At 38.0% G+C, this 27,063-nt stretch overlaps 1 protein-coding gene across 1 annotated transcript in view; it reads right to left on the bottom strand.

Moving 5' to 3' along the window:
* Positions 1 to 27,063, bottom strand: part of LOC140230755 (unconventional myosin-If-like) — a 112,323-nt gene that overhangs the window by 62,728 nt on the left and 22,532 nt on the right. The window contains exons 5-11 of the mRNA XM_072310891.1: positions 19,834 to 20,011; positions 16,141 to 16,303; positions 12,683 to 12,786; positions 6,508 to 6,640; positions 2,804 to 3,000; positions 1,953 to 2,120; positions 963 to 1,046 (exon numbers count right to left, since the gene is read on the bottom strand). Coding sequence (XP_072166992.1) covers positions 963 to 1,046; positions 1,953 to 2,120; positions 2,804 to 3,000; positions 6,508 to 6,640; positions 12,683 to 12,786; positions 16,141 to 16,303; positions 19,834 to 20,011 — 1,027 coding nt within the window. The remainder of the gene's footprint in view (positions 1 to 962; positions 1,047 to 1,952; positions 2,121 to 2,803; positions 3,001 to 6,507; positions 6,641 to 12,682; positions 12,787 to 16,140; positions 16,304 to 19,833; positions 20,012 to 27,063) is intronic.

Below are 27,063 nucleotides of genomic sequence, written 5' to 3'. Positions count from 1 at the left end.
TCTTTGTTTCTTTTTTTTTCTGACGGGAAGGTAGGGAATGATACCTAGGGGGAAGAGGGTAGGCAGATAGATGTGAACTGTGTGGTATTTGATGACTAGCTAAAAGTTAGGGCAGGGAAAATCAAATGAAAGTTCCCGTTACGTGTAACTTATACAAACCTGTGTACATGGAACGCTCAAGGGAAATACGAAATGTGGTTGTTGAAGACAGGTTCTATGCAGAAGCCATTGTTAGAGATATCCTTGGTGTCCTCTAAGCAGAGTACATGTACACCACAGTATTACATTATGCACATAACTTACGTAAACTTATTCATGTTTGCTGGTCTCCCTGAATCAAACAATAACCACTTGTCTAAATAGTTATCGACAAGTTTCAGTTGCATTGTCAACAGGTTTCAGTTGTAGTGAGCTAGACAATTCCCCTACAGCACATCTCTGGGAAGTTGGTGGACACACCTTTTTTGTTATCATACAACAGAACTGAATCTGTGGCTGTTGTTTAGTCATGCTGGGCAGGTGTTCCCTGTGCACAGGTTTTAAACAATGTGCTTTTTTTTCAGGGGATTTTCATGTAGTCCCTATTGGCAGGTGGTCAGTATAGACAGGTGGTCGCTAGAGCAGGTTGGACTGCATGACTACGAGATGTGATTGGTAAATCTATGCAAAATACATGTATTGAACACTGTACATCAGCAAAACCTGAGCAATTATGGAGATATGAGCATCACTGGTAATTAACAGTTTCCGGGTTTATGATTGTAAGTGCCATCATCATTGTTATCACCATTATCATTATGTCACTGACAAAAGTAAGTTTCTTTAGGATATTAACAACATAACTATATGCCTTTTCATACAAACGTTCAACTTTCTGCAAAAACATGTGTTAATATAAAATTGTATTTTCAGAAAAGGAGATCAAAGAAATGTAAATGAATACTTTGTCATTGTGGCATTACTTTGCTTTCGATGAGATCACACACAATCTTGTTGTTGAAGTAGTCAATTTGCTTCCACTTGATTCCCTCTGAGATGTATTCTTCCTGGAATGCAGAAATGAACAACAAAAGAGGCAACAATTGTTAATAAAATATAAGCTTGACCAATAACTAACATCTTTTTCAATGATCTCGCCTATGAAGTGAGTTTAAATGATTGTTTGTATCACTTTCTCAACATCATCTTCACCACAGTGGTAGCTGCACCTGTAACACAGACACTGCTTTCCCACCCAAGAGCTGTGAAGATGTAAATGGTAGGCCTTCAACTCCATGGTAGAGCTTTAGCACTGCTCTTACAGAAGGCCCCACCATTATCACTGCAACATCTTTTCAACATACAAATGTACTCTCTCAGCTCCCAAGCATCAAAGGGATGTTCGATGCTTCCACAGAAAGGGAAACAAAATTTAGGATTTGTAGAGCCAAGTCTGGTGTCTGCTGTATGATGCTTCCACAGAAAGGGAAACAAAATCTGAGATTTGTTGAGCCACATCTGTTGTACTAGAGTCCGACTACACATTGCTTGCCATTATCTATTCTAGCATAGACTACAACTGTTTGTTTTATGACCTTTCGAAGACACTGTGGCCCTCAAAGCACTTTGCAAAGTATTATTGTGGCATTAGCTGGACTCTGACCCGCACCCAACACTACTCTCTCTCTCTCTCTCTTTGTTCCATGGCACACATACTCATCAGGCTATTACTTTCTGGGCATACATACTCCCTAAATCCAGCAATGTCAACAGCTTGCTTCCCAACAAGTGTCCATGTATATACAGCTCATTTGAAAGGTGTATTCTTGATAAGTGCCATGCTAAAAAAACACCAGGTGTTATAGTAGCAGACCCTGAACCCTAAACATTCTCACTTAAAAGTGCAGTTTGTGATCCTCTAGACCACAACATGTGCCCCGAGGATAAGAGTTGGAAAAATTGAGCAGTCTGACCTGCTCTGCCTTCAGAGTGAGCTCGATGAAGATCTGCTGGAGCTTCTCATTGACAAAGTTGATGCAGAACTGCTCGAAGCCATTCTGCTGGAAGATCTCGAAGCCGTAGATGTCGAGAACCCCGATGGCGATCTCCTCTCGATCCTTCTGCATGGCACGGTTTATTGACTGGAGGGACAGGTCACATTAAAAAAAAAAATACTGTTGAACATGTGATGGTTTAATCATTATTCACCCCATTATACTAGTATATTAATCATTCTGTTCTATTATGAAATATGTTACTAAGCACTGTTTGTTCACAAAACACTGGATGACATAAATGAAGCAACTTCAGGTTCTCTTTCTCTAAGACCAGTAATCTCTTGCTCATCATTTAAAAAAAAAAAAATAATAATAATAATTTCTTATGGAAAGTGCATACAATGTACATGTATTACTTTGACGTATCAGTGAGATATGCTATGGCAAATGTTATTCACCATGCTTTTAACCCGTTGAGGATGAGTCCCGAATATACTCGGGCAGGAGTCTATGGGAAATGTGTGTTGTAGCAAAATCAGTCCGTCCTCAATGGGTTAAGAGGAGCAAAGACACAATTTTTTTAAAAATCCTTTTGATATTCCCTTTTAATTGTTCTGATACTGTAGCATCTCAAATTGTGGTAGAATTTTCATCAAGAGATGGCAGCACATCAAATCAATCAACATTTTCAAAATGCATTACTTCTACACAGAGTGTCCAATTGTTGTCAAACTTTCACTGATCGTTTCACCAATCTCTTCTGCATTTTTTGTTTCTTCTGCATTCACTGCTCTGGTCCAAAGGTAAGTTTGGGGCATTACACTCACATCAACAAGGAAGTCAAAGAGGCGGGAGTGAACAGCCTTGGCGAGGGCGTCCCGCGTGTACGCGGCCTGTTCGTGGTTGAGCGTGACCTCGATAGACTCTGCCTTCCCGCCCCACTTGCTGTCCATCCGCCGACTGGTCAGCTTTTGTCGCAGCGCCTCCCGGTCAATGCCCAGCAGGAAAGCTGGGAAGTCCAGAACTGTTGGAAAGTTAAGTAAGTTAAGTCAACTATAAATAACTCATAATCTATTACATTCAATTGCTCACCTATTTCATATTTTCCTTTATAACTTGTACTTCTCACAAATTATTATATGATACAACTTGTCAAATATATAATACTTGGTATTATGCATTACCTTTCATCAAATGGAAATAAAGTATACTTGGATTGAATTGAAAGTATAATTGAATTCAGTTCATGACAACTGAGGGACAGAATTCCCACAAATGGCAAAGTGCCGCAGACATGACATAACTTTCCCATCTTTTCTTCATGTAGGAAGCACTCATTACATATGATATGCCAACATTCAAAATGATTATAACTTTGATCTCATTTATTGGTCAAATTCTACCCAGATTGTCATTGAACCGCCACTTCTCTATATTGTATGATACCTTCCACTTAAACAATACAGGCAAGTTTCCTCTTGACATATTCTTATTTTTTCTTTAATCAGACTTGTGAATATCAAATGTTTAATACCTGACCTTTCAGATTTGTTAATCAATACTAGTAACACTCCCTGACCATGTACGTGTCAAGTAGGGAATATATTTGTAAACTTTAAACATCTGAAATTCCCACGCCTACAAATTTTACAGAGGAATCCACAGGTTTCAGTTTCCCCTGAAAACTGAAGTGGACTCAGGCCACAGGGCTACTCAAAACTATACTAAATGATTTCAAAGTACATCACCTGAGACGCGCTGCCTTGACGCTTGATAAACAGCAGCAGCGGCTTCAGGGACAGCGCGTCTCAGGTGATGTGTGTCTTTTGCCTGAGACGCGCTGTCTTTGAAGATGTTGTTGTTGTTTATCAAGCGTTTTGATTGTGAGATCATGTTGTTGCCAAATTTTTACCTCCACGAAATAATCCTTATTACTCTAAAATCTTGTTCTTCAAAATAATCCCCTTAATCGAAAAAAAGCTACGACTATAATTTTTAAATCTTTTTAAGATAATAAAGATACCACTACCTTTGGAAATGAATGATGTTCCTAGGTGTACTGAGTTTGTACTTAGCTCTCTTCGTATCTTCGTATCTTAGCGCCTTCGTATCTTGTTATCTACTATCTTTGGTAGAAGTACAGATTTGCGCGCGCGCGCGCTCTGCAGTACTCGCGCGCTATCAGTAAAGATACGGTAACAACGGTACAGTACGATAAAAGTTGTGCCAACTGTAAGCCCTCTCTTTACGTGAGTATTTTCCCGGTAGTCATGTCAGCTTTGCAACGGTTTTCAAACAGTAATGCTTGAATGAAAGCAGATCGGTAAGACAATATTTTACCAGCAAGGAACGGTTTTCCCGGTAAAGCATTACCAGGTAAATTACTTCATAGTGGTAGTGTAGCATACTGTACACATGAATGTATGCCATTTATACATGCATAAAATTTGCCATATATGAATGACTGCAGATCTGACACTGTAACAGAACGCCTGATCACATTTATATAATCATATATAATAATATATATGCATATATTCATATAATCATATATTCATATATTTATATATTCATATATTCATAGTATGGACCTGTTGATCATTTGTGATTATTTGTAATTATTTGTAATTGTACAGTTACAGACAAGCTTGATTTTACATAGACCATGTACAAAGTACAGCCGGGCCAAAGGAGGGGCCTAAGGCCGGACCCAAGGCCACGGGCCTTAGCCCAGAACCAGGGGCCCAGAGCCCAAGTGGGCCCAGGCCCGGGGGGCCCGGGGGCCCGGTGGCCCAGGGGCTCAGGGTCCCAGGGGCCCAGGGGCCCAGGGGCTCATGGGGACCAAGGCCGGGCCGAAGGCAGGAGCCTAAGTGCTGGCCCAAGGCAGGGGGCCCAGCCAGGGGCCACCAGACTGAGACCACTAAGAGTACCAGTCATGACTTGCTGTGATAATGATGTGACAGGCCTGTGCATATTATGTAAATACACTGTACAGGGCTGTGCATATTACAGTATGTAAATACACTGTACACTAACTCTACACAGCCCAGTCGCTGTATAAATCGCGACAGGGCTGTACCTGAGCAGCCCACAACACAGAGCAAACACAAAGCAAATTCTACGATTGCATTTAGTTTTGATACTTGACATCATTTTTTGTCACCTCAAACGCATCAAAGATAATCTTTATTAATGAGACTTCATACCATACCTGTTTTCCTGGGGTTATTTGTGGGAATTCTGCGATCTGGGTACTATTCACAAATCTAACAACATGTGAAAATATCAACTCCTGATCATGTAACGTGCATGTGTACATTTCTGTGTTCACTGCTGTATTCCATGAACATGAACTCAACAACTACTGTAAAAGTGGATATTTTCGCGCGACTAATTTTTCGCGCTAGGCCGGGTCAGAAGAGTTTCGCGTGTTTTTAATTCCGCGGAATCAAGACATCACGCACAGGAACGTATGGCAAGCAAAAATATTCGCGTGTTTTTATTTTCGCGCTAGTTTCTGGTTGCGCGAAATGCGCGAAAATTTCAACACCGCGAAAATTTCCACTTTTACAGTACTGTTATATCATGTAATATGAGCTGCCAGGACAAAACTCACATACACTCTGATTCTGTATAGCAATCACTTTCAAAGCAATGTATTGATACATTGCTTTGAAAGTGATTATTTCATTTTTTTATATACATTTTGTATTTAATTTTATTTAATTGTATTTTTTAAGGAAAAAAGCTTAAAAAATGGAATTTATGTAAATTTATGCAAATTAAACAAAAGGCATTAATTGTTTTTATTTCTAAATGTGTCCAATAATCTCATTACCCATGAAAATATCAGGTTCAGCACTTAAATCACTTCAAATGGGTGCACTAGCAGTTCCAAGACCTTTCTTTGGAGTATAATGCCTCTGTAAAACATGGAGCTATTGACCCCCTATTCATCGGATGTGCTGAAAATGTATTTTAGGACATGTCTGGAAGATTTCGCTGTAATTCTTTCCTTATCATCATTTCCTTGTGATTATTTCATTTTTTATATACATTTTGTCTCTAAGTAATTGTATTAAGGAAGAAAGCTTAAAAAATGGAATTCATGTAAATTTATGCAAATTAAGCAAAAGGATTAATTGTTTTTATTTCTAAATGTGTCCAATAATCTCATTACCCTTGAAAATATCAGGTTCAGCACTTAAATCACTTCAAATGGAGAGTTTTATCCAATTTTTTGACAAAAGTCTAGAAGTTGGCGGCCATCTTGGATTTTGGCGGCCATTTTGAGTATTTCTTACTTGTGTGCTTGACACTCGAACCAAAATTGATCTATAGACAATTACCTTTACAATGGTACCAAAAATTAAAGTTTTACATCAACTTGAACTGAAAATCAAAAATAACACATGCAAGGCCCCCCACTACAGAGATTATTCCCTGTCATCTGTCACCAGCATGGGACAAGAGTCCCTGTCAATATACAGTTTCATAAGAGGTGAAATGGATGGATGTAAACGCTACATACACTCATCGTCGTGTACCACTGCATAGTTGTCCTTCTCCACAAACTGCAGGTTGCCAAGGTGAAGGATCCCAGCCACGCAGGACAGGACGTTCTCCTGATCTTCCTCCGAGATGCCGATGACTGACATGGCATTCTGCGATAGCATAGAGAGGGGATGAAATCAAAAGGGTCAACTAAAAACAAAATATAAACAGCACAAGAACAATTCACGAGAGAAGAAGCACTTCACAGCACAATCATGTGACTACGAACTTACAGCTAATGATGATACTGACAAACAAATAAAATCAGATCCATGATCTTAAAGACCACTACAAATAGTAACAATAATAGGTAATAATAACACTAAAAGTAGTTAGGCTATCACCAATAATAATAATAATAATAATAATAATAATAGAATAAAAAAATAATAATAATAATAAATAACACTGGTCATTTCACACTCGCATTAGTTCACATCATGATATTTCAGCAGATGATATGACGATGATGGATACACAAAAGCAAAAACGATGGTTTCAACAATCAATGATTATTCACATACACAGGAATAGTCAAATTCAGTTTGTACACTATTTACAAGCAGGAGGAAAAAAAAAAACTGTTATACATAGGGATATGTATACAAAGAGAATTATTTCATATGCAAGAGCCAAGGATGAGATATTGGTTTGATGCACATAGCTGCCAGCCTATTGCAATGGAATTTAATCAAATCGGTAGATTTACCATTCAATGTCATTTTGCCATCTGCTGACACAAGTATTCTCTACTGCCTCCGGGTCGCAGCCAACCTTGACATCAATTATTTCTTTTCTGAATGAGTTCCCCATCTCCACCCTACCCTAAATCTCCAATATTTGGATCCACTTCACAGTATATCAATGTCCAATCATCACAGCATTGGTCAAACTTTTGGCTCGTCCTGGTGGATATTGGCATTTGCGACACTCCACACAGATTGCTTTGCCAAGAGAGAGGATTACCGTAATCCATTAACTGTGACAATTCTCCCTAAATGTACAAATTAACAATTTTTCACTCAAACATTGTTTTTGTAGTCATAGCTGGCACAGCAGCCGCACACACTCCATCAGGCTGACCGATTTTCAAGCCCATCTAGTGTGGCATTTGTAACGCGATTGTCAGCGATGCTGTGTCAATTCCAAGCTTGCATCTGGCAAAAATTGTTGTATTTTCTTAGCAAGGCAACTATCACACTTACTGTATAAGGTGTTATTTTCGCGAGGGTTGGATTTTTCGCGAATTTCGCGAATCATAGTTGGATTGCGAATTTAACAACACGCGAAAATGTCTCCATGTGCCCTGTTAATAGTGCATTGACGTAAGCGTCGGTATCAATTGGCGAAAACAACATCTTGCGAAAATATCTATGGCCTCGTCATTCGCGAAAATATCTGTACGCGAAAATAACAGCGTAAACAGTACAATATGTTCAATTTGATGGAAAATGAAAGGGCAAGTAAAAAATGGGGAGAGTGTGAGTCAATTATCTTTTCTCTGTCCTTATTCATACTGCCATGCTAACTGCTCATTATATGCATATTCTAATGGTTGGCTAAAACCATTGGCACCTACACACTGTACAGTCATGTAGTCGCACATCTGAAACTCTCACTGTAAAGATGAACATCAGCCATGAGCCGTTCACATGAAGGCTTGGTCTTAATTGCAGTTTCAGTATCACTGGCAATTTTCTAGGCCTACATGGCACTGGCCTGCATTATAATGCATTCTCAAGCTCTGCATAAGATATGAGCACTCTTTATTATTATCTCTTTATCATTTACATTGTATAAGTACAGAGTATATCCCTATCATGTTACTCCTGCAAATAAACACACTATCAATAGGAAGAGAAAAAAAAAAGAAATTATTTTTTCTACACGTTTGCATTCTCTGTCATTTTGCTTGCTGCATTGGCCAAAATCTAATCAAATCAAATCAATCTCAGTCATACTCCCCTGTTGTTCTATTGATTAGACCGCAGATGAGATTAATGGTTGCATTAGCAGACTGATAATCAATCGTAAGCTGATGATTAGCAAGGTGTAGTATGATTAACTGCAACTCTGATTGATCAATGGCGCGGGACACAACGTTGTATAACTCGTCTTGGTTGTTCGAGTGAACCCAATGCAAAGCTTTGCTTCTCACAATCAAAACATTATGCCAAAGCTTGGAAGGCTACATATTCCTTACATTCATGTCTTCTCCACCAACATTGTATCGAGTACACTTGAGACCTCATTCATATGAATAGGAAGTGGGGGGGGGGGGGATAGACATACATGTACTCAGTAACCCCTATAGGTATTGTTCTTGTAAGGAGAGAGAAATTGGGGGTGGGGTGGAATGATAGGGTGTGGGGAGGCTACATAAATTGATATATTAATCATTTCCTGCAGGGATACAGCCTATAGGATGTGGCGAGTGGCGAAAGTGATTGAAATATCATGTGTAGGTGCCCGAAGAGACATATGCCGTTGATTATTGGTTCATTTCCCCAGGCTGCATGCATCTCAGTCTACATTTACACACAGAGAATTGAACAACATTGTGACTGGATAGCATGACTCTGATGTTAGCAGGATCATGATGGATTGCACAGCACACAGAGCTGTCCTAGGGATGAAGTACAGGGAAATAACGGTGACAGCTCTCGATGCAGTCTATCATTTGGATTTGTCAGCTTCTACGATGTCTGCAATATATCTTCCTGTAGTTTCCTGGTAGTTGGTTGTTCCCCCCCCCCCTCCCCCTCCCCCTCCCCTCCCCCACCCCCACACACACCCTGCCAAATGTAATAGAGGTTCCAGCAGCCTGGAAAGAAGGCTATCAATGATGATATGATGTACGTCCAAGCAATGTCAGAAGGACACACTGTACCCTGTTTTGGTCATCAAATTAGATCCCTGGGTGTGTCTTGCTGGAACACCTCATGTTGGTTAAATAGTCTCCATGCAAGGCCAATGAAAATGAAATCTGAACAATTTATTAACACTGCTGAGGTGTTAGCGCTATTGAACTGGGCAGTTAGTGATGACAAAACAACATGACATCACACTCTATTTCAGAAACTAAATACTTATATAATTATACTAAATTCTACGGAAAATCACATGGAGTACCGAGATAGGAATAGAAGCTAACCTGTATGGAGGGTTTGATGCTTTCAAACCAAGTCATAAAAACAACTCATCAATACAGGCAAAGCATACTACAAGGAACTTAATGATGATGATGATGATGATGATGATGATAATGATGATAATAATAATAATAATAATAATAATAATAATAATAATAATAATAATGATAATAATAATAATAATACTAATAATAATAATGATAATAATGATAATAATAATAATAATAATACATACATACAAACATATATACAATTTCTAAACTAGAAATGTCGCTACAGCGACTGGTTATACCCCTGCCAAACAACATTTCATTAGCATTGGTCAAAACAACATTTGATAAGCTTTGGTCAAAAAACTGAGGAAGTAGTTAAATCCGCAAGATCTTTCCTTGATCTTCTGCCATTAATATGCCGTTACCATGGCAACGTACTTTCGGGTACTGTCGAAAAATGCGTCTTGCACATCTACAACCAAAGGCACACATCTGTACCAAGTTTCATGGAAATTGGGCAAAAACTGAGGAAGTAGTTTGCAACACAAAATTTTTCCTCATTTTGGCTCATAATATGTGAGCTGTTACCATGGCAACATACTTTTTGTCATTGTCAAGAAATGTGTCATGCTGACCTATATCCTAAGACAAACATTCAATATGAATTCCATGAGAACTGGAAGAACACTGATGAAGCAGTTTTGCCATGAAGCATTTTGCCCTATATTTTACCAATAACATGCCGTTACCATGGCAACGCAATTTTTTGCCACTGCGGAAATATGTGTCTTGCACATTAACATATTCAGATGAACATCTGTACCTAATTTCATAAAAATTGATCAAAAACTGTGGGAGGAGTTCGCGACGCAAGATTTGTACCCATTTTTGCCCATAATATGCCGTTACCATGGCAACATACTTTTGGGTACTGTCAAAAAATACGTCTTGCACATCTACAACCCAAGGCACACATCTGTGCCAAGTTTTATGGGAATCGGTTGAAAACTGAGGAAGTAGTTCGCGATGCAAGATTTGTACCCATTTTTGTCCATAATATGCCGTTACCATGGCAACGTACTTTTGGGTACTGTCAAAAAATACGTCTTGCACATCTACAACCCAAGGCACACATCTGTACCAAGTTTTATGGGAATCAGTTGAAAACTGAGGAAGTAGTTCGCGACGCAAGATTTGTACCCATTTTTGCCCATAATATGCCGTTACCATGGCAACGTACTTTTGGGTACTGTCAAAAAATACGTCTTGCACATCTACAACCCAAGGCACACATCTGTGCCAAGTTTTATGGGAATCGGTTGAAAACTGAGGAAGTAGTTCGCGATGCCAGATTTGCAACGGACCGACCGTCCGCTGATTCCTATATACCCCCTTCAAACTTCGTTTGGCGGGGGTATAAAAAACACCACAAAACAACAAAACTAAGACAAAAAAACACTTTGCTTGACAAACTTCAAAAGTGAATCCCTATCAATACAACAGTGACAGGAACTGAAGTATGAAAGGGAGTGTGGAATGTCAGGTCAGAGTTCATTGGCTGTGAAAAGCTCTACAAATGATGTTGTCACTCAAGTGGTATCTGCTATGGAATATATCCAGTAGATCGGGGATTGCAGCATTTGCACGCACTATGGGAAACCCCATAGATCAGCATTGAAGCTTAATGGATAATAGTTTGAGTTATTGAAGTATTTAGTATTTTTAGTATTGAAAGAGAAAGAACATCTCCCTTTCATCTCGAGGGACAGGAGTAAATTACTTTCAGACAAAGGAAAAGCCGTTTCCTGAATCCTGCACTCACAGTTATTCATATAAATAATTAATATGACAATTGGCCTACTTCCACTGCCTGAATAGCCTTTAGCAGCCCCTGAATACACATATATATATGGTAATGAATAGGTGAAAGTGAAAAAGCCTAACAGTAAAAGTTGAAGCACAAAACGTGACGTGCAAAGATGACAATGAAGCAGGAAAGTGAGTCAAGTGGATGAGAATATCAACATGTGTGTGAGAGCATTATCACTATCATACATGGAAGTAAGCTAGACATCTAACAATTCTCAAAGAGAAAGTTCATCACCTCTATATTCTACTCGCTCAAACATCACTTTACAAAACTAGAAAAGCACTTGGAGAGCACAGACCTCTGCCAAGCCAGCAACTAATTTCCACCCTTACACACATGCAATTTCTTCAAATAGAAGCCTTTTGTTTACATCACTGCACGGCGCCACGCAGAACACGCGCTTTACTGTGCGTATGTAAACCTCTAAGTTAAAAGACCTTATATGCCAAAAGATGAAAAATCCTTAGAAAATCCATAAAAATTCTCGGACCACAAACAAAATTGAATGAGGTGTTCTTTGTGTCAATATCAATTTTTTATGCAAGTTTCATTTGAATCTGTACACAACTTTTTGAGTTATTTTGCGAACAGACAAACCAACGCTGATGATCACATAACCTCCTTCCTTGGCGGAGGTAATTTATTTACCCCTAACCCTTGATGTGCGCTGAGTGCCAAGTGGCACAGAAAAACCAAAAGTGGTATACACTCTGTCCAGAGTGCCTGGCACAGAAACGGTTAATATCAACAGGAGACGACTACTGTAAACATAGAAATTTTTTTGCAGTGCATTAATTTTTGCGCATTTAGCACTCTTTCTGGCTAGCGTGAATTCTAAAACCCACAAAAATATCATCACAATTTTCTCTGCACATTCTGAATGGGTCGACAATTGTGCAGCGTGAATTCAAGAGCCCATATGTTTTTGAGCCGCTCAAGGCTAAAAATCAATCGCGCAAAAAAAAAACTGACATTTCCAGTGTGAGTATTTAACTTCCATTCATCAAGACATTGAAAAACATAGCTCTCTGGAACTGCAAGCATTTAACCTGTGACACACTGGAATCAGATAAGCCATGTATCAAAGCTACAAGAATCAACCCATCTGAGAGACAATGGGTTAACTGGACAACTCACCAGGGTGTCTTTGAACTCCTTGGCGTCGTTGGTGCCATCCACTACATAGGACCCGCTCTGGTTAAGATAGAAGTAGTAGTCCGGTGTCGTCAGCCCGAGGTTCTCTGAAGGCAAAGTAGGAAAGGGCAAAGAGTTATATGAAGTCTTTTGCACAATATTCAATACAATAGTTTTTACCCGCAGAGATATAACAAGAGCCCAGTGGGCCTAGCACTCAGCTGCACATCACACTTCCACTTCATGACACTTCATCTGAGGCAAACTACTACAAAATTTGAAATTTTTGTGATGTGGAGATTTTTACTCATTTTGCATGAAATGAAATTTGCACAAAAATACAAGCATGAAAATATTTTGCTTGCTACGACGTTTATATGTAATACCAGTTAATACTTTGATCCTACAGAATTAAGAACAAACAAATTTCATCTTACCTGGCCAAGTGTGAAAAATTACTGACGTGAAAATTTCCATTCCCACAGTATTTCAAAAATCTTGAGATTTTGGGATTGCTGCAGACAACAAAGTGCTACAACACCCTTACTAAATATGGGTATTTTGGCCCCTATCCCAGGGGCAACCCCTGGAGCACCAGCATTATCTACATACAAACTATAATCTGATAAATCTGAGTCTGATCTGAATCTGATAATCATGATTGTAGTCACTTTCTCGAGCCATTCAGCTTAGGTGAGCAACAAGAAGTATACTGATGTTGCAGCTGAAAAATTTCCCTGCGACTTTCAAGTGATTAACTGCAGTTACTCAAGTGGAGCACAAGACATCTGAATCAGATGCAGATGCAGGTTGGAACACTTAGATTTTATCTTTTATTGTTATCCAAAAATTATTCCTGTCCTAGTACAAGTGTAGGATTTTTAAAATTCTGTTCTTAACATCATTTTACAAATTGCACGATGTTCACAGTATGTTATTTGATAACATGTCCATTGTGTGATCATGAAATGAAGTATATTTTTCTCTCTTCTTGAAGGATTTTACCGTAACTTCTTTAGGGGTAAGACTGTTGAATAGGAACAGTTGGATTTTTCTTTTTTCTTTTGAGGTTCATCCCTTTCCTCTAATATTTGATGTGAGCCTTTGCAAAATGTTGGCAGTTTCTTATTTTTGTTTTCATGTTGTTGTTGTTAATGTAGGTTATCAATAATGTTTCTTGTGGTTATCAGAAATGTTAAGATGGACCACAATGGACAGTTTCATGGCATTTCAAAGCCAATTGTGGAAGAAAATAGATAATTGCATCTCAAAAATATACTAATCAAGGGTTTGTTTGCACTCCAGCCACTGCTAAAGAATTTAATCACCACCAATAACAAGAAGTACATTGCTATAATGAAAATGAAAGAAGGAAATTGCCTGTGTGCTTTTCCTGTATTGGAATATGAGAGTTTGATTCTAGGAGCAATCTCTCTTCCTCAAATCTAACCTTCAATTAGAAAATTCCCTTCTTGAACATCTTCCTGAAGAAAGAGTCTTTATAATGGGCAAACTGAAGTTCAGAGAATTGCCCAACATTCTACACAGGCCTTGCAAAGTTGAGTTTGGCCTCCCTTTAACAGAAAGTAAAAGTAACTTGTGAGGACTGCTCTGTACTACACATGGCCTTCGATTAACAGTGCAATTCACGACATTCATATTGTACTTACAAAATATATAAAGATAAAGCGAGAAATGTTGGATGCTTCTTTTGTTGAATGATATCACTCACAAGTACAGTACATAATATTATTTTCCTACAGATGTTTTAACAATATTCTACTCGTAGTGATGACAAGGTGCAATCATTCCTCTAACAATCCATTAAAGTGTTGTTACAGGTGTTTTGCTGTTGTTGGGGCTTTTGTTTTTGTCTGTGATACAGCTTTTATTCATGAAACGGGTTTCAAAATTACGCTGACGAGGATTCCAATCGTAGCAACTGTGAACGGTTTCTTTCAAATCACAACTACCATTCATGGAGAACAGAAATGCATGGTACAATAAGGAAGTGAAAAACTGAAAAACATTTTGGTTAAGTACGGTACATATCAAACTTGCTTGTGACGACTGACGGATTCAAGTAAACGTGTGATAATTGCATGAAAAATACTTCCAGACATGAGCAGGGAACACTTCAAATTTCCTTGCAGGCTACTAAAGGGAAGCGCTACTTAACATGGTCAAGATGTTTTATTTAATGCAAAGAGGAACATGATTAATAAAGAATAGTACAGTTTCATCGATACTGGCATGCCAGAAAAGAAACTAGTGAGCAATACAATGCTATTAGCAATATTCACAAGAGCAGATTGGCCACAAAAACCTCAAAGATATCTTTGCCTCATATTCTTTCATTTGTCTGTGCATAAAAATCTAAGAAATTAAACATGCGATGATTAAGCAACTATCATCCTTCACCTTTAACTTTACTCAGTCATCATTGTTACATCAGTAAAATCATAGACCCAATATAAATATATCTTTATATTTTTGTTCTCCTTTCTTTCTTTTGGATGCATTTCAGAGAAGGAAATTCAGTGAAGACTTAGTAAAGATAATCTATGATGCTGCACATGAGAAATAATTATTGTTTATAGAAGCTCACATCCTGCAATATGGAATTACAAGGAAGAACCCCGCAGCACAAGGAAGCTTGTAGGTAAGAAATTTATGAATGCAGCTTTCAGAATAAGGAAAGATACAGGAAGGATGGGAAGCTCTTCCCATGCAGAAAGACACAAGGACATGGGTAGTAATCACCCTGAATGTCTATCAAAGAAAACTGAAACAGAAGTGGCGATATATAACGTGAATGATTCTTTTTATTTGATGTATTTTGCCTTGCATCATCATAAGAAAAACAAATATGAAGAAATATGCTGACTCATTTACATTACATGATTATGTATAGTCCCGTGTATGATGTACAGCATCTCAGGCTCTAAGAGCACCAAGATGAGATGCCCGGGTGTGGAGGGAAGATAACTGAATTGCTCTGGCCAGGTGCCCCCCCCCCCCCCCCCCCCATCTGACTCCCATCTCAATGTATCAAGGCCTGATATTACTGAGATACCATGACAGTAACATCTTCCAAAATAGGAACAGCAAGCAAAAATGAATGAAACACTAAAACTGTTAAAGCCGTTATCTTCACGAGGATTTAATTTTCATGAATTTTGCAAATCACAGTTGGACTGTGAATTTAAAAACACATAAAAAAGTCATCATCATAATAATAATGCATTTACGATAGCCTCGGTGTCAATTCATGAAAAGAACATCTCGCGACAATGTCTGTAACCTCCCCATATGTGCAAAAATATCTGTACGCGAAAATAACAGCTTATACAGTAAATCCAGGGACACTGTGTGCATATTGAACAAAAAGCAGAATTGGTCGGGGGGGTTTTCCTGTTTGGCTTGTTTGTTTCTGTGGTTAAATGGAGTTTTCCTTTCACCTTTCTGTTCTTGATTGGCACCAGTCAGCAACTGGTAGAAGATGTGGAAATTTCTCTCGTCCTGGTTCTGGCTCACGACCCGTGACTTCTCCAGCAAGAAGTTGGATATCTTGCCACCGTCCGGAGCTCCTGCCCTCGTGAACTGGATCTCCACGTACTTGCCCTGCGACAGAACATTTACCCATGTCATCAGGTTCAATCTCAAGTTAGATACTCATCTTATACACAAGCTATGTTAATCTCATCATGACTATGAAATATCACTGAAGGTGATAAATTACCCTTCAAAACACTGACTCTGGGCCCATAATGTATTGATAACTTGGCAATGCACTTTCTGCTACTCTTGCAAATATGTCCTGCACAACTTCGAATCAAGTTCAATAGTTATACCAAAGTTGATTTGACTTGCTTTAAAAGATTGTAGAAGAAATTCATCTGCAAGGCTTTTCCTGATTTGGAGGTCATAATGCACTGTTACCATGGCAAAACACTTTCCAGTATGCTTGGAAAATGTGTCTTGTACAACTTTAAACAACAAACTGTGCCAGTTTTCTTGAGAATTGCTAAAGAACTGAAGAAGTAGTTCGATTTGCAAGCTTATTTTTAACTCACTTGGGAGCCAAAATGTTGCTAGCATTGCATCACACTTTCTGCTACTGTTGAAAAATGTTTCTTGCCAAAATTTACATTAAGCTCAACACGTGAATCAACATTTCTTTTGAATCACCTGAAAACAGCAGAACTAGTTTGATCAGCAACATTTGCAGTGGATCAACCACCTGCTTGACCAACCACATGCTGATTCCCATATACCCCCTTCAAACTTTGTTTTGTTGCTTTCGTTGGGGTATTGTAAGATACTCACACATGCACTAACCACCAAAGGGGGAGTAGGCACCTGACTATATAGATCTCACAAAGGATCAATGTGCTGAGTTCTCAATAAGCCAGCTTCATAATTCATACCCATAAACACATCTCCTGCCATCGCATAGCATAAAACAATGGAGTGAAACTGATATTGAAAGAAATAAAAAGTAATATTTCTCAGCAACGAGACATGAAACTCGTCACTGAAGACGAGTTGGTGATACGCTGGGTTGATATTAGATACCGTGGTCGACAGCGAAAAGAATGTAAATATGAAACGTTATCTGAAAAAATTAAACAATAATCAAAAACAAAAGTGTCCTGCTAGCATCGATCCCTCAAATGCGTGCATGCGAAACCGTTACTCTAACCACTCGGCCACGTGACATCCATGGAAAAGGCAAGACAAAAAAAACAATATATAGATATAATAGGTGGAAAAAGTCAATGCCCGCTCAACAAACGTGACCGCGTGAACATGTATTGTATTGCTAGACGGCAATGAGGCCTTGTAAAAACTAATGGCGCTATGCCATTTCTGGCAACTGGGGAAAAATACGTCCCGTAGACATAACACGTGAAATCGGCTATTTTCGATACCTTGCCTTTAATCACAATTTTCAGAGTGATGATGTCATCAAATTACAAAACACTGACATGGACTTGACAGACAATTGTTCAAAGTACAACATATTCATCGTACGTCGTCATTATATACTATGATCAGTTTGACAAGCCCAGCCTGTAAAATTTGCAGCGGTCGAAGCAATGTGGTCTCCAACACAAAACAAAGGGATATTGTGTGTGTGTGTGTGTGTGTGTATAGGTGCGTTTGTATACAAACATGATTTCTACATGGACGAATGTGTAATACACCATTGAAGAAAAAAAAAAAGTAAAATAGCCAAGTATTTTGTTTCGTGATCTTGTGGGGTTCGAACCCGCACGTGTGCAACCTCACGTCTCTGAGACGTCGCCTTTAACCACTCGGCCATACGTCTCGACGAGAAAATATGAGGAACGTAAACTTATGTATGTGAAAGATGAATCAGGAATCGTTTCGTCCACATTCCATTCTCATTTTCAGTTTTAAACTGCAAAATTGTCAACCTGATGAGGAGATTTCAAAGAATAAAATGCATGATTACTGCAGCTTATTGTCTCAGCTACAACATACCTAAGTTTCAGAGGAAATGAAGCAAAATCAGCTGAGATAAAGGTGCTTAAACGTTGTCAAGTCAATGCATGGTTTAAAAAAAAATCACCTCCCACAGACATATCACGTAAACTTGTCCGATTTTGCGTCTTTACCTTTAATCACAATCAAGTATGATGACGTCATCAAATTTCAAAACCATGACAAGGACTTGAAAAGCAAATGTTCAAAGTACAACATATCTGAATTTGGGATAATATTGAGCTTAAACAACAGAGATACGAGCAAATGAATGTCAGAAACAGTACCTCAAAAAATTAATTCCACTTTTTTTATTTCAGATGATGATATGATGACGTTATATGTAATTTTATGGAAATGTTGATACTTGAAACGTTATTTCCAATTCATATGCTTTTGTAATATGCACTACCAACTGGACGTTTTAGAGAGCTATGGCGAAATAAACAAAGACATGTTTTTCGCTATATTTCCACATAGACGTGCACACGAAGAAATTTCAACTTTGACGCCAGCGCATTCCTTTGTTATAGGTCAAAATTGATCGGAAATCAGTGGATATTGTTACTTAATGTATCAGGAATCTAAATCTGTCAAAAAATGTGCATATTCATGTTGCTTACAAAATGCACGGACGGACGCATACGCGCGGAACGCTTAAAATTGTCTGAAACTTCGAGATTTCCCACTGGAAAGTTGTTTTGAGCCTTTTAAAAGTTTTGACGCGCACGTACGCGCGTGTAATGATGTCCTAGGTAATTCACATTAAAAAGTAAGATAGAGCGTGACCTGAACTTTACATCCACTGAAAATGATACAGAAATGACCTTTAGTTATGAAGTTATGATCGATCATGTCACATGGTCCGAAAATCACAAAATGGCGCCCAGATGACGTCATAGATATGTTACTGTCATGAAAACCTTATTGTGGCTAGATATTGTCATAAGACAAGTTGACTGAAAATTTCATGTTATTCCGTAAGGTCATTCTCGAGATATTGACGACACAAAATGTGGCAGAAAGAAAGAATAAAAAAAAGAGAAATTTTGATAATCACAATAGGTGATACGCTGATAGCGCATCACCTAAATATATGGTAATCACATATGTAGACATATAGCTGATATGTTGGGCAAGTGTTGTAGGATTCTAAACCACCCTTTGGGCATACAGCCAAAAACCTTACAGATAAATATATATATATGCATACAAGCTGAAGACACTGGAGAAACTGCTGTACCGAAGGTCTTTCTCTTTTCTCTGGAGTTCCTGAGCACTTTCAACTCATACATCTTACAACTCAGATCCTTTGCTAGAAACTCTCAAACACTTTCATACAAAAATATGTGATTACGAAGTGCCTTTGTGAAGAGGGTTAACTGTGTAAGTGCTCTAATTTGTTCTAATCCCATAAAAGCTGAAATAACCAAATAAAAAATGATCAGCTTTAATCTGACACATCGCAGTTACTTGGTCTGGGGACTTGCTATTGTTATCTAACAACTACATACAACCATTATTCACAGCAGCATGGGGGGGGGGGGGGACGTGGGAGTACAATTTCTCATTTGCATATTCATGCTCATCGGTCTATCAAGCAAAAGAAAGTTAATGGGCAAAATAAGGAGTTCTCTACTCACGAATCGGCTGGAGTTGTTGTTGCGCACTGTCTTAGCATTGCCGAATGCCTCCAGGAGTGGATTTGATTGGATGATGATATCCTTTACATGCTGTACGGTGGACCCGCCCCCGGATACCTTGGCGATGTAAGACATGATGTATTTGGCTGCGACCGTCTTACCAGCTCCACTTTCACCACTGTACAGAGAAGGAAAAATTGTATTAAAAAAATAACAAAATAAACATTGATCAATTCATGCTGCACTTGAAATTATTGTGTTAATAAGATATGGCATAACATCCAATGTAGGCAAACACACACACACACGCATACAGACATATACATACACTTCACAAATGAGCAACTTGAAATAACTTGAAAGCAAGAGATCATAAAGCAGAGGGGTGAAAGTTGAGGTGTAACTTTTCTTCAATTTTGCCTTACAAATTTCACTTTTATGAGACAAATTTGAAGAAAAATCGCACCTTGAAATAACTTCTAACATTCTAATTGATTATTATCGTAATGATTAACATTTTTATAAGCTCCCTTGGGGAGACATTCATTATGAGCTCCCTCGTGGAGACATTATTTTGGCATAACAATGTATGATTTCTTTATAATCTACAATGGTCTGATTTCATGTCAGTATTGTCTGGGGACAATATTTTTTTTTTAATTGGGTCCCTTTTTTAACACAACAACAAAAACATTCCAATTGAACTAGGACAAAATTAGGGGAATGTTATTCACATAAAAATATGATAATTCTAAGCATGACTGGTAATAGAAGATTACTGAACTCAAGACAATCAAAAGATATCAAAAAAAAAGGAAGAAACAAATGCCTCAGTTGCTCTATTTTAACAGTCTATGATAAGGATTAACAGCTGGGTGGATGAATCAACAGAATTCTCTCCCCCCTTCACTTCATATAACACACTTCCATGCAAGGCTAACATCCCAATATATTGACTCATTAGGTGTTTAATGGAGCACTGCATAATTGCCCAAGTCTCTCTAATCCCTGCTGGGAGATTCTATTATGCCCTTTGTCAGACAGATAAAATATGCCCAATGCTCTTCTTTTCATGTCAATATGAATGACAGCAGGAAGGATTGTGGATAAAAAGGTACATTTTAATTTTAAGTGTTAGGAAAAAGACGCACGCTAACCTTTTTCTCTATATCTTTGTTTTGTCTTTGGATACTACATTGCAACACCAGCATTGCACATGATACGGTTGTGTCAATGTACAAAGTATATGTACAATGTACAGGGCATAATGTGCGGCATCCACTGGTGCACACTTAAAGGACAAGTCCACCTTCATGTACATGTGGATAGGGTGAATGCAACAATATTAGTAGAACACATCAGTGAAAGTTTGGGGAAAATCAGACAGTCCATTTAAAAGTTATGAATTTTGAAAGTATCTGTGCAGTCACTGCTGGATGAGAAGACTACTACAGTGTATGATGTCACATGTGTACAACAATATAAGGAAAGTAAAAAGAGAATTTCACAACACTTTACTTTTTGAATAAAGTACACATTTCTTTGACTTGTTACTGACATATGTTAAGGGTAATATTATTCCCCTTGCCTTCTGAAAGAGAGAAGTCGAGCGTTCTTTTGTTTTGTGAGAAAAGTGAAAATATGTTGAATTTCTTTTTTATTCTTTCTTTATATCATTGTACACATGTGACATCACAAGCTATAGTAGTCTTCTCATCCAGCCGTGACTGAGCAGAAACTTCAAAAATTCATAACTTTTGAACGGATTGTCCAATTTTCCTCAAACTCTCACTGATGTGTTCTACTAATATTGCTTCATTCACTCAACCCACATGTCTATGAAGGTGAACTTGTCCTTTAAAATCATTTCATAATTTTGTCATTGTTTGCACACATTCCTGATTAAAATCCAGGCTCATTATGAAGCATTTTAGAATAGAGGAGGCAGGCCTTCAGTGTCGGGTCATACTATGCAAATGCTGTATATCACTAAGATATAAAAATTCCTAGAACTGCTCAATATTGGTCTTTCAATGCTTCTTACCATGTACATCGCCTGCTCGATTATGAGGAATACTCCATGGTTTATCCCAAACTCTACACGACTAAATATCACTTTATTTCTTCCTGATTAGTGGTTATTTTGAGCAAATATGTAACCGATTACCAAAACAATTTGGAAGTGAGGAAATTGCCAACGGTGACACACGATAAGACTAAAATATAAAAAATCAAGTAGAATCTTCTCACATCACCTGCCGGTTTTATTTGAAACTATGATTGCATGCAGTCGTATACCCATGCCAAATTCTCCATGACGGTATCAAATTTTGTAGAGCAGTCACACCACTGCACATACAAGTTAAATCTTCAAGCTGGCCAATATTGCCTGAAGTAACCATAACACGCAAACATATCAATGTCATGGGAACAACAGTCATGGTTATTTTCACAACATGGAGGCAAAATCCTTCTGCTGTAAGTATGATGCTGCTTTCATGACATCAAATGTCAATGCAGCAACAGTGACAAATCTCACTCACAGTGTACCAGCAGCAACATAATTTACGTTGGAGGAAAAGTAAAATAATACAACTTGGACTGTGGGATGATCAAAACCAAAACAACATCAAGAGCTACTGTAAAACATGATATTTTAGCATCATGAAATTTTTGCAAATTGGAGCAGACAGCCTTTTTTGCGAGTTGGAGCTGATGGCCTTTTTCACTGCATGAAATTTTCATGAAGTGCTTCTGGCATTCAATGCATACAGTGTAGACACGAGCCTTTGCGTGCATTTTCATTTTGCGAAGCTTGGCTCTCGCAATATTCACGAAATTAAAATAAATGCGAACATTAGTTGTTTTTACAGCATGCATGTTTGATTTTCAAGTGACATGAACAACAAATTTTGCATGAAACAGCACTGTTTACATCTGTACAATGTAGAATTCATGATGTACCCACCCCACTAATGCAGAGATATCTAATCAGCATTCTTTCTCGTGGTCATACCATGTAATATCTCATTATGTATGTGAATGTTAGCCAAAGAAATGATAGACACCCCTGTTGTTGTAGTAGTAGTAGTAGTAGTAGTAGTAGTAGTAGTAGTAGTAGTAGTAGTAGTAGTAGTTGTTGTTGTTGTTGTTGTAGCTGTTGTTATTGTTGTTGTTGTTGTTGTTGTTGTTGTTGTTGTTGTTGTTGTTGTTGCTGTTGCTGCTGCTGCTGTTGTTGTTGTTGTGGTGGTGGTGGTGGTGCAGCGGAGGGGAGAGGGGGAAAAGGAGCACATCATCCACGTTGTTGCCTGCTGATCCACTATTTCTGTTCATAATCCTGTCCGTCAAATTTTTACCATCCATTTCACAGTGTCACTTTTGGCATGGACTAAGTAATTACATACTTTCCTACAACAACAACATCCCCCCTCCCAAATGAAAAAAAAAAAATGGCCAAATGAAAGGCAACTGGATATTCTCTATTATGATAAATTGCATTTTTACATTTACAATATATTTACAATATATATCTGTAACAAAAATTGCAAGAACTGAATGTATTGCAGAACACAGGGCTATAAAAGCATTTCATAGGTGCAAGATCATCTACGGTAACAGCCCGACGTCTGATGACATTTGAAGTATGGCTTACCGTTGTCAGATATCTTACAGAGCTCTGCGAGTGCAACACTATCCCATCATTTAAACAAATTACTTCCTCAAATGTCATCTTATACAGTAATAAACCTCACTATCAGTTTTGCTCTTGTGAAATGATCAACTGAGTCACTTCTAAATTGAACCACTTTTACTCTTCACCAAGAGCACGTCAGGGATTAAAACAGGAAAAAAAAAATAGTTACCACCTCGGGGGGAAACTTTGTAGAGTGGGCTACAGAGGTTCTACTTGCAAGAACAATTCAGTCACAAACAAAGCAATAACAGCAGTACTGTCTGTGATGCAAACATACTACTGGTAGTAGGAACAGTGGATGCAATTTATCAGTAAATATCTATTGTATCTAAGTAGTAGCAGTAGAAGTAGTGGTAATTGTTGAAGCAGCAGTTATAGAATGATACCGTAATGTAGTGGTAGAAGAAGTAATAAAAGAAGTAGTAGTTAGTTAAAAAATGATACAGTAATGCTGTGATACCAAATTCCAGAAAAGCTTGTATTGCTAGCATACTATCATTGTCATTATCATCATCTTAATTAACAATCCCTAGCATTGCTGTTGCTGAGGTTGTTGTTGTCATTATCATCATTTATTCATCATTATCATCATTATTGTTAATGTTAGAAAGGGTAAACTTAGAAAAAAAAATCTTTAATGCAAGTCCTTATTGTCTAAAGACCATCTGTTTGTTTGGTTTACACAATTCCAAAAACACTAAATAGCCGCTAACTTCACAACTGATCCTCAAATTCTGTACATTTCAAAAGATCGTTTTTCTCTCTCAAAACTTGAATTTTTCTTTTTGTAAATATCTTCCTGATATTCTGCAAATTCAATCAATCTAACACGTTTCATCAAATTTTTCTCCCTTATAAAATATGCAGTGAAATTAAGAGCTGCCAATTCTGCAGCAATGTCCTCCAGGGCTCCAAACACTGGATGACACCTTCTGCATTGAGTACTGATACGCTGCAGTGAGCAAGACATGCCAAGAAAAGCAAATGAGATAAGCGGTATGTATATAAAACAGGAAGATTAATACTTATTGAAAGAGAAGGAGCAGGATCAGATTTTCCTTGATTATCATGAAAACACTTTTAAGAAATTGATTTCATGACTTCCTTAACTCTCAAATAGTAAAAACGTTCATGTTGTTAAACATGTTTCTGACTTCTATCACATGTACATGTATGTAAAGCACAAAGAGAATCAATTAATACTTATTATAAAATGGGTTCAAGAACGTAGCCAATAGGAAGCGCTGAAATGAGTCACGTGGGCTTTGATTACTTTAGTACCATTGCACTGCAGTACCAGTGCGCACTCAATCAGTTGTTACAAGTGCGTCGCGCGCTACTATACGCGTTGTCAATACCCGTAAACAACTTCTAGTTCGGGCTGCGTATGCCGGCCGGCCTTTCTTGTGTGCATAGCATATTATGTGGCGTACGTTACAGTACTCTTATACGTACAGTACATGTGCGGGATTTCCAAGTGCGACGTGCTTGACTTGACTCTCTCGAGCGAGTGCTACATGTTGCTGACTGGACTATTGACCCACAAAGGTACGTGAAAATGCTGTTAGTTTTCGACCCATTTTATAAAACAAATGATGCACAGGATTATTTTGTGGCGTTAGTGGAGACGCAGCTCACTCTCGGGTATTTACAATGAAGTGCAACATGCACTCGGCTTCGCCTCGTGCATGTTTCACAATTGTAAATACCCTCGAGTGCGCTACGCCTACACTAACGCACTCTATCCTGTGCATCATTTGTATATTATACACTAAATACATCACGATTAATATCATTATATGTATCATTGTCATTTTTGCATTCAAAGTCAAATACAATCACACCAGGCAGAGCTAATACAGCCATTGTGTTGGTTTGTAGTGATTTTAACTCTTGCAGTGCAGCGGCCTGTAATGACTAATAGAGACGCCTTCTGGGTCTGAAAAAAACAGCACGAGATTAGCTCTTAAAATCCCGCATTCATGAATCACTTGGCTAAAAGCAAAGTCCCCACGGCTCTAACTTAGTAACTTGGCGAAGTACATCACACTCTAGTGCAAGAATGTAGTCTGTGCTGCTAACCCCAATTTTACTCCAGTCATTTGTACCTCCTTCTTGCCTTTCCTCACTGATAATGATTTGACTAACTTCAAGTTAGTAATACATGATTGTATCATGAGGTAATGTCTATCCTCCATTCAAAAGATTATGAAAAATATAGCCACGGTTTTATTGTCTGTTTGTTTGTTTTGGTTGTGTATCAAGATGTGTAGCCAATTTGTAAACTGAGCTTAGCAATGAAGACTAACTTAAAAAAAAAAAAAAAATAGGCCAATGAAATTGACAAACCACATTCCCAACAGTCAGGGCTCATTTAAGGCTAGGAGTGCCCAATAAACAGGGGTTGCTAGGCAACAGAGGTATGTTCTTAGCCAGTGATTGCAGTAAAGAATGCAGAGAAGTATCAGGACATACAGGATGAGGTATTTCAACATGAGGCAAATGGTAGTACACTGGACACTCTGTACACAGCCATTCACCCCATAACCAAAAACAGGTAACAGTCGCCACCGCTTAAAGGGATGGTATAGTTTTGGTTGTGGTCCCAATAAAAGCTGGGTCCCACTTTTTATTAGGAACACTTTTTTCGTTGATATTTCAGCCATTTCAAAACCGATTTTCATCAGATAAACTTTGAATTGCTCTTCAAATTGTATGCTCTTTCATATCTTATAAGTGGTTTTGGATATTGGTTTTGAAATGGCTGAGATATCAAAAGAAAAGTGGTCGGAATAAAAGGTGGGTCCCACCTTTTATTTGGACCACAACCGAAACTATACTATCTCTTTAACTGTGACAGCTTTGGAGTAAGCCCCTTGTCTCTTAAAAGAGGTCACATATTTACTCATCTGTACACTTTGTAAAGCTGAATACATGGCCTTACAAAGAAAAGTATATCTTGCATAAACTTTAATGTCATTAACAAGCTCAGACTGCCTAATATTTAGGTGCCCTACAGTTATCTATTTCTCGCAAGTATAGCAAAAAAGCTGCTGAAATGATTTTGTTTGTTTGTTTTTTTATTTAAACACGGGTAAAAATACTTGCACTCAGCCGTTAGGCTGTTTTTCAGCAAGTCCGTATGATATACACTATACAAAAAAAAACATAATGTGGTACAATCAACGTATAGAATAATACATAGACAATAATCGGTATAACCAAACAAAAAGATGAAAAAAAAATACATACAATTGTGTATACACAGCATTCTTAACAAAACAGTCAGACAGTAGAATGCAGTAAGAAGAACAAAAAAAAAAAAATCTCGGAAAGGAAGTGATTAAAAAAAAAATATTACTCAGAAATAGAAAAACTCATAAATCAAGGAAGAAAACAGAATCGATATCCTTCAGAAATTGTGCTAACCTTGTACATGTTCTCGTGGCTTCCGGTAATTGATTGAATAATTGAGCTGCTATGTAAATAGTACTACTTTTGCAGAAATTGGTCTTTGGTTTTGGTAACAATACTTT

This window comes from Diadema setosum, chromosome 7 (assembly GCF_964275005.1).
Source record: "Diadema setosum chromosome 7, eeDiaSeto1, whole genome shotgun sequence".
NCBI classification, from domain to species: Eukaryota; Metazoa; Echinodermata; class Echinoidea; order Diadematoida; family Diadematidae; genus Diadema; species Diadema setosum.
The sequence above is the reverse complement of the archived record's forward strand: the minus strand, read 5'-3'. Positions and strand labels throughout refer to the sequence as shown.